We start from the raw sequence: 9,260 nt of genomic DNA on the forward strand, positions 1-9,260 counted from the left end.
CCTTGCTATGATCACGGAAATTCACATAGCCTGTATCCTTACTATGATGTAGGAAATCACATAATAAACATAACCAAGTCCACCAGAATAGATATCTGCGTGATCAGAAGTAGTGCAAGAAGTTCAGAATTGCAACAAATCCCAAGCCCTAAGTGCTCAATGCTAGAAGTAGTACCTTAGAAAGGAAAAAAAAAAAACACACACTAACACACTTGCACACGAAAATGAAAATGATAAATTAGGTTAAAGAAGAATTGTCTGATTTCGGACCATAAGATCCAAACAAACTGCATGGAGAACAATTAGTGTCGTTATCAGTTGCCGAGAACCGTAGTCGGATTCCACGGCCACTTCCTCCTCCTCATCCTCCTCCTGAGAGTAACCAACCACCTCCATTCGAACGAGAAGAAGCAAAGAGGTTTTAAGGGTTTAGTGAGAAAGAGGGCGTTATTTGCGAATGGTTAGAGAGGAAGAAGAAACGTCGGACTTGGGTGAAATATTGGGTGCGAAAGAAACGAGTGGCTTTAGGCTCCGATTTTTTTTTTTGTAACCTTTTGAGAAATGCAACTGCCAACGGATTCCGGTGCCGATTTGCTACAACGCAGATAGTAGGAATCCACTACGACAGCGTTATTTTTATGTACAATTCAATCAGACAATTCATCTTTATGATATATGAATAATAAGTTTTGAAACTGGAACTAGGAATTGTTACACGTAAAAATCCTTGACAAAAGGAGTGAAGTGCCTCATAAATGCAGTCCAATCCCAATGAGCTTACTTGGAACCTAAAATACCTCGTTAATTATTGAGACATTCTTTGATCTCTTAATTTGGACCTTTTGGTAGTCCCATGGAAGAAGCGAATTGCAAAGTCAACAGAGACGACCAGTTTAAGCATCTGTCTGACACCCTTCGACTTCAAAGAGGAAAATGAAAGAAGGATTCAGGAAAGAAGAAGAAAGATTCGTTCACTCTGTACTTGGTATCATACAGCATTCCTTATTTTTATGATAAGAAACAGAGCAGATGCTGAAGCACAAACACAAAGTTTACACAGAGCATGCACACACACATACACACATGCGAACGTCTGATGTATATAGGTTACAATTAATGTATCAAACATCACCAAGTAAAGCTTGCTGTAGGTCCCAGAAAGCTTGGTCGATGACAGCAGCTACACAAAGAGAAGGAAGAGGGAATCAAATCTTATCTTGCTGCAGGTCCAGCGCCTAAAGATTTCCTCGCCAGTTCTTCTGTTTGGAATTCATTATTATGACTAACATCACTAGGCGCCTTGTATACGTTATCATTTCTTGCATATGGATTTCTGCTTCCAGAATATGCACTAGCTTCCTCCAGTTCCAAGCATTCTTTTAACTGCATCACGACATCAGTCATGTCTGGCCTCTGGCTGGATGATTCAGATGTACACTTTAGCGCTACATCAGCAACCTTCCATACTGAATTCACATCATATTCTCCTCCCATTCTTGGATCAATAATGCTCTCAATAATTCCTCTGGCGAGCCTTTGTCGCACCCAAGTAGCTATGTGGATTGTCTCAGAGCCACCTATTATGGCAGGTTGTGCTGTGATCATCTCCAGTAGAACCACCCCAAAGCTAAACACGTCGCTCTTCTCACTGAGCTGGAAGGTCCTATAGTACCTATAAAATACACACCATATTATCTGAACAGTGTAACAATATTGCCATCTTTTTAGTACATTACTTTTATTACTAAAAGCTTATCTTGGTTTTACTTTCTCAAGGAGAACTGCTATAGGGTAACACTTTTATGATTGCATGTTTGATCTAACCATTTCCCTCCCTTATTTTTGAAATTCAATATTTCAAGATAACAGTAAGAAAGAGAGGAGGACCATACTCAGGATCTACATATCCCGGAGTACCAGCCACAGCTGTGGATACATGACTACTTGGATCACCATTATAAGCCTTGGACAACCCAAAATCAGCAATCTTGGCCTCTAGATTTGCGTTCAAGAGGATGTTGTTGGACTTTACATCTCTGTGAATTATTGGTGGCTTGCAGCCCTTGTGCAGATACTCCAGCCCTGGAGGTTAATGTCAACAAAAATTGCAATATGAATAGAAATGAAGTCCATAAATGTTCTAGAGTGTACTTTATGTCACTGCCAAACCTTGTGCAGATTCACATGCAATTCTAAGTCGCTGCCTCCAAGTCAAAGGTCTAGCAGTGTGAGCTTTACATGCAAAATATCATAAAAATAATCCATTAGATCTTTCCAATAATACAAAAACTTCAAAGGTAGTATTACTTCATGCACAGACATAACTCTCCACAAGAGTCACAAGGTTCAGCAGACATTACTCTCCACAACAATGGAGAATTTCATCTTACAAATGACGGCTTTGGAGGTTCTGTGGCATTCTAGAGTACCCAAAAAGTAGTAATATCAAATATGCAAGAATTATGAGCTCAAGTTCTCTATAGTAATCATCGGGTTCTGTTGGATGAATTCGATAAAAATAATATAAGGAAGTTACTTTTAATCAGAATTGATTCTACATTGCATTAGCCATCCTATTGAATAGTAGTACAAAAGGCATCCTTCACTTGGAAATGTCAAATAAAAATTTCAATATCCTTTCTTATGGAAGAAAATACAAAAGCATGCTGGTTTCTCACAGATGCTTGCATTTCTTTGCTGATGGTTTAAGGATATATGATTGCATATTATCACTAGGTTCCACAACATTATTGTAAGTTAAAATATCTATTCATGAGTATGCTTTCCTTTTTTTCTCCAGAAGTAGGGGAGTTTCAAAATGTCAGCAGCAGAAAAGCAAGATCAGAAGGCTAAGTTGTGGATCAATTTATGGTCACAGGATAAAGCATGTACTGTTAAGAACTTAAAATTTTAGGACCTCTCAGATGGTCTTGTAAGGTTCCTTCAGACATGTACTCGTAGACCAGCGCCAAGCAGTCTCCATCCTTGCAGTAGCCAATCATTGAAACAAGGTTCTTGTGATGAACCCTTGTCAAGTGCTGGGCCTGAAACACCATCCAGAATATTGTCAAATGTCAGATAATGCTTGATAAAATATCAATTCAAGGTGGGAACATGCATTCATTTCATATATTAATATCATGAATACATTTGGAGATATCACTTAAAATATCTGATCTAGTTGATAAAATGTGATGGGAGATAAGGCATCTCAATTACTGTGGTCAGTGACACTACACCTTTAAAGAACTTGCCATCTATCCGTATCAACTTTTCATAGAGTATGCAGATAAAGTTGGCAAGTCAGAAGCAGACTTCACCACTTTTCTCCAATATCAGAGCCTCTGGAACTTAGATAAATTAAACAGTTCTGCATGAGGAATTCTACTATTATCTTTAGGGGCTTTATGAATGTCATTTGCATACCAAGACGGCATATTGGACAGAGGACTTCAACTATAAGTGGACTACATGAGAATAATGTTTCATAAACTCCATATTATACTAGATATAGCTATCAGAAGATATTATGCTGACTTAGCCTTGCTATGGGTTTTGTTTCTTTTCTTCTTCCTTCAGTGGCCATACCATCTTTACAAACTATTAAATTTGTGTGCCAACTCTGATTATCAGATTTGCTATCCGTGAAGCCATATAACTCATAAAAAATCACCATAACATGGCTCTCCGATTCCATCATTAATAGACACATAAATGATAAACCACCAGATCTGCTGATAATAAGAGATGAGTTGATTGGAGTTGATTACCTCAGCCAGAAACTCTTTAACCCCTTGTGAAGATGACTCAGAGCGCATCTTCACTGCAACTTGAGTACCGTTCTCTAGAAGGCCATCATAGACAGCACCGAATCCTCCTTCCCCTATTTCACGTTGAAACTTATTTGTTATAACTTCCAACTCACTATATGTAAATTGTCGATTTTCAAGTTGCAATGGGCTGTCTCCATAATTGTTTGATGTTGCAGAGTGACCTTCACTCTGAGGCCTCACAGAGATGCCTTTGGCTAAGCCTTTCAATGAAAGTAGGAGAAAAATGAGACAAGATCATGAGTGGATTTATACATCGAAGATAGTGCAGGGAACAAATGCACAATCCGTGGTTTTTGTACTATGAAATATGAATTACCTTTCCGTTTTTTCATTATAAAGATAACAAGTATCACCACTAACAATAGCACAACGACAACAACTGGAACAATTACAATAACAGCTATCTTGGAACTCTTCTTCTTTGATTGCAGCTCACATGAACTCGCATTAGCACACAGATTTACATTCTCTCCAATTCTGTAATTTGAACCAACTGACAGTCAGATCCAACTAATCCATCTCAAAAAGAATTAAGAATAAAAACTAAGAGCGTACTAATAATTTAAATCTTTAGAACACTTCAAAATCTTCTTTCTCATATAGTTAAGGAATAGCCGACAAACACACAAGGATGGAAATCTTGAGGCACAATTTGCATATATATATATATATATATAGTACGCTCAAAGAACAACTCAAACCTTAATGTCAGTAACCCATCTTGTGATTTTTCAAGGATAGCAGAAGGAATTGATCCATTGAGTTGGTTGCTTGTCAAATCTCTGCAAGAAGGCAGATAATCTTTATACCATAATTCTAATTATGCAGTTGATAGACATAATCACCAGTATACTGTCAATACTTACAGGAAGGTGAGTGACGGTAATTCTGAGAGAAAATTCGGAATTGATCCTGTTAAGTTGTTGTGAGACAAATCCCTGAAATGACGAATTCCATGAGATAGAACACTAGCAAGTAAAGAATCTAAGTTAAAGTTTGTGGAAGTTACAAGTATTGGATTGCTTTCAAATTGCCAAAAGCTGTTGTTAAGTCACCAGTCAATCCACCGAATGATAGGTTTCTGCATCCAAAAGAGGAAAGAGAAACCAATGCATTAAACTATCAAAAATTACATTGTTATGCAAACTCATCTATGAGAATATAAAATTGAAAATTTCATGTCTATGCAAACTCACAGAGTTGTGATCCTTGGAGGGCTAGAACTAGGATAACTACAATTCAATCCATCCCACGCAAAGGATTTGGGAGAACATGGATCACCTGACCAGATTTTCTTCAGCTGATACTTAGCCTTGATTGCCGTGATTGCACTAACTGATATTATCAACAGGATTGAAAAATATATATATATTATTGCATATCACAAGCCCTATTCGGAAAAAAAATTCAAAAAAACAAACTAAAGTACTAAAGGACGCCAGAATTCCTGCAAGCATTCTAGTTAACATACAGATTAAACGAAGAACTTCACGAGATAAGACAAAACAAGCTTATCCACAACAATTAAATATTACTTCAATTACTACCAGCGTTTACATGTCCTTGAAGAAAAAATCCCTTAGATCATCCAAAGTGGCCTAATTTCAGCATTACTGCAAAAGACCGGGATAAACATTAGAACAGGGGCAAGAGTTATCTTATTACCGTCTCCGCTATCGGTGGCGATCTCGGTGACCCCCAAAACCGTGAACAACTCGACAGCATTAAGGATGGGCGGAAGCGTGGAATTGCTTGTCGCCTTGATGGATACGTTATACCGGGGACTTCCCCGACTTGGAGTAATGGAGTATATCACGTTGGACCAAAACTTTTGCGGAGTAAATGGGAGGGAATACCATGGCCGGTCGTTGATGAAGACATTGAACTCCCTCACGTCACTGTCGTTGTAGATTTGGATCTCGGAGAAGTGCATCACGACGACGTATTCGGGGTTCTTATCCTCGGGGCTATTCTCCCAGTAGGTCTCGATCTTGGAGGAGTTCACGGGGATGATCGCCGTCTGCATAACGGCCGTAGGCGCCTCGAATAAATCGTTGTCAATATTCTGCACGGTGGTGGTGGTGGATACCTCGGTGTAGTAAGGGACGTTATTCCACGGTATCCAAATCCGGTCGTAGGTATCACTTGGGTACCTGTTACAATTCCATCGGAAATTAATCTCTTTGTATAATGTTTTTTTTTAATTTTTTTTTATGCACCCTCAATATACCCACTTCTCTAACTAACAGTGAACCATTTTAAATTAAAAAGACAAAAATCGTTGATCATTTCTCCTTATATTATTCTCAGCTAATGCTGTTTTTTAAAAAACTTTTAACTTTTTTTTTTACAAATTACACTCTATATTTTATCTATCTTATAATTTACTCATCATCTTTTAGGTTCTTATAATCTAACTTCTACTTTTTTTTATAATTCTCATTTAACACCCTCCGATCAATAAAAAACTAATCCGTTATAATATATAAAATATTTTAAAATATCTAAACTATCAATGAATTCTTTAGAGGAGAGGCAGAGAGAAAGAAAAAAAATAGTGAGGATATTAAACGAGAATTATAAAGAAAAATAAAGAGTCGGATTACAAAATCGTTAAAGAATGAATGTAAATCATAAAATAGGTAAAATATAGGATCTAATTTATAAAATATATAATTTAAAAAGGCTAATGATTTATACAGTGTTATGTGTTCGTCAAGAGCTTCAAATTTTGTTAATATATAACCTTTGTCGTCTAACCAAAAGAATAAGGTAAGGTGTGAACCATAATTCAGGGCGTTAAAAGAGAATAAATAAAATTAGTCGATTAGCTCACCTTATTCGAGTATTATCAGTTGGTCCCATATTGAGCCGAACATAATAAACTAAATTCTGAGTGGCGTTTGCAGCTGGGTAAAGACTTGTCTTTAGATGTCTCAATTCCAGACCAGAAATGAAAGGAGTCCCAAGCCCAGTATTCACCAGACAAACATACAACTGATCAGCTTGTGCGACTGTTATGACTTCAACTATCTTACCAGAATCTGCAGCAGAAATATTGACTGTCTTCCAGAAATTAACTCCAATATAAAGATCAAATATGGGTAACTTATTTAATCCGTCGTAGTTCCCGTACATAAACGTAGCTCTGACCAGGTACTTCAATCCTGTAGTTAACGATTTTAAGGTGTAACAATTCCGATCGCCGGCCGGAAAACTTCTGACGTTCAGATATTGCTTGAAAAGAGTGGACGTTCGGTGCTCCGGCGCGATGTCATGGTTTATTCCGTCGTCGATAAATTGTTCATCGGAGGTGTACGGTATTTCTGTTGTACTATCTACGTAGCTGGAATTTTCTGAGAGGCCACAGTCAATACTAATGAAACCTGCACCCAGGAAGAAGAAGAAGAAAAAGATCTCAACTTTTCTGGAAATATCTATGCATGTATAAAGGATTTACTAAAGCATTTTAGAGCTTACCAAGACTATCAAGCTGGCCATGAACTCGGATAGTTACGGCGGATAAGCACAGAAAAGCTAAGCACCACCACATTGCCATTGTTATCGAGCTGAAGCATCTCATCGTCATAGCCAAACCCCCTTATTCTCCTCCTTGGGATTAATGGATGCAGTGTTAGGTTAAAGGGAGGATATGAGCCGTTATATAAATCTGGATAGAATAAACACGGTTTTCGTATTCCCACCACTTATTCCGTCATTAATCTAATCATTCCAATGACCTCTCCTTCTCCCAGACGGCATAAAGGTATCCCAGCGAATTGTCGAACACCACGTGTATGTTGTTGGCAGGGCCCAACTGGGTCATCTTATAGGCGAGGAGTTACATGGGAGTCGAGGTATATCCTAGACAAAATCTTCCCAACTATGACTAGGAGAAAGAAAAGGTCAAATATTATAGAGATGCTTGTTATGGTAATATATATAACACGACTTAAAAGTATATATATATATATATATTGAGAGGACTTTTATGTCCCGCGACGATTAGGAGAGAATAGTTTATCCGTGGTGGTATGAATATTTTCTTCACCTGCTTCCTATCCGATCCGTCTTTATCCTTGGGATTAGCACGCAAGGGAAAGAATTAGAAATGAATAACTCTCGCATTCGATCCGGCCAGTCCATATGACAAATTACCAATGGAATAAGATAATTAAGTTAGTCCTCCAAATAAATTATTTGCCACTAAGGAACAGGTCCATGCAAAGACAAATAATAATTTCATGAGATGTAACACTTGCCTGTCCTTTGCACTGATGTAGGCAACCTTTTACTAGCTTGCTCATTTATTAAATAGTTGTCTTATAAGTCTAGTCTCTTTGGTTGCCACTTGCTAGTTAACCAAATGCTTAATAACTTGCCCTCCATAAGAGTTGACCTTAACACAAGAGGCGCGGTAATTACGTACGTGGAGACTAAAGTACCTCATTAGGTTTTTGAGATCACGTAGCATGGAAGAGGCCAACTCCGAAGTCAGAGAAGACTAAGATATGCATCTATATGTCCTGCAAGTTGAGCATTAACGACTGAGAGAAGATAGTTACAAGAGCCTTGAAGGAGTCTCCTATATAACAACTGTACGTAACCTAGATAAGAACTGGAGGAACATTCATGTGAACCTTAAGAGTCTTTCATTTGGCATGTCTTTCTGTGCGTTGATTTAATACGAGCCGTATACGATGTCAATTTACATATAGCCTACAAGCTCTTCCTTTTTTCCTCTACTTATCATCAAATTTCTCATCTTTTATGTCGGAAATTGAGATGAAGCAAGATGATTACAGAATTACTCCTCATTTACCACTCTATGAAGAAACCGAAAGGATAAATATCATATTAGAAAGGAAGGAAAAATATACACCTGAGATCAAATTTTTTTTTCCCAATAACAATTCTCAAATACATAACCAAAAACACATATAAATGGTCTTCTCCAACGTGCTAATATATTAATTGCGTCAACCCTGGATCTTTTTGTGACAAGGGTAGCACACATTGCATCAACCCCTGCATCAGCAAGACTTGTTAATTGTGTGTGAGGTAAGATTACATGGCACAATTATTAGAGTTATTTGATTTTATTTTATTTATCTATTTAGATATATGGTGACTTTGTATAAATAGGGCTTATGCCCCTTTATCATTAAGATGAGAAATACATTCACCAAAATCCTCTCTTCTCCTCTTCTCCTCTTCTCTTTTCTCTTCTCTCCAAACCTATTCTAGATTTAGATCTTCTATTGTTACATGGTATCAGAGCCTCTCGATCATTAGGGACATTTCTTAAGATTGGATCTCTCCTCCAACAATCTCTCTCTATCTCATTGCTCTCTCTTTGGATATATATATATATTTTTTTTTTTTTCTTCTTCTTTCCTTCACCCTCTTCGAGCTCGATAGTTCTGC

General features: G+C 37.6%; 1 protein-coding gene across 1 annotated transcript; it reads right to left on the minus strand.

The window, feature by feature from the left end:
- Positions 1-945: 945 nt before the first annotated feature.
- Positions 946-7,483, minus strand: LOC140764402 (putative leucine-rich repeat receptor-like protein kinase At2g19210). Its single transcript, XM_073102960.1, has 13 exons — positions 7,314-7,483; positions 6,670-7,219; positions 5,499-5,986; positions 5,030-5,168; positions 4,843-4,914; positions 4,700-4,771; positions 4,535-4,615; positions 4,150-4,310; positions 3,771-4,033; positions 2,918-3,044; positions 2,170-2,232; positions 1,893-2,082; positions 946-1,672 (listed from the first exon to the last, which is right to left on the minus strand). The coding sequence occupies exons 1-13, from the start codon at positions 7,420-7,422 to the stop codon at positions 1,213-1,215; spliced, it is 2,775 nt and encodes a 924-aa protein (XP_072959061.1). The 5' UTR covers positions 7,423-7,483; the 3' UTR covers positions 946-1,212.
- Positions 7,484-9,260: the final 1,777 nt, after the last annotated feature.

Source organism: Typha angustifolia, chromosome 1 (genome assembly GCF_048772165.1).
Source record: "Typha angustifolia cultivar Huaian chromosome 1, ASM4877216v1, whole genome shotgun sequence".
NCBI classification, from domain to species: domain Eukaryota; kingdom Viridiplantae; phylum Streptophyta; class Magnoliopsida; order Poales; family Typhaceae; genus Typha; species Typha angustifolia.

Coding starts and splice junctions, on each gene's coding strand:
- LOC140764402 (XM_073102960.1), bottom strand. CDS start 7,422: ATGACGATGAGATGCTTCAGCTCGATAACAATGGCAATGTGGTGGTGC. Junction 7,220..7,313: donor TGGCCAGCTTGATAGTCTTG/GTAAGCTCTAAA, acceptor TCCTGGGTGCAG/GTTTCATTAGTATTGACTGT. Junction 4,311..4,534: donor GATGGGTTACTGACATTAAG/GTTTGAGTTGTT, acceptor TTCAAATTACAG/AATTGGAGAGAATGTAAATC.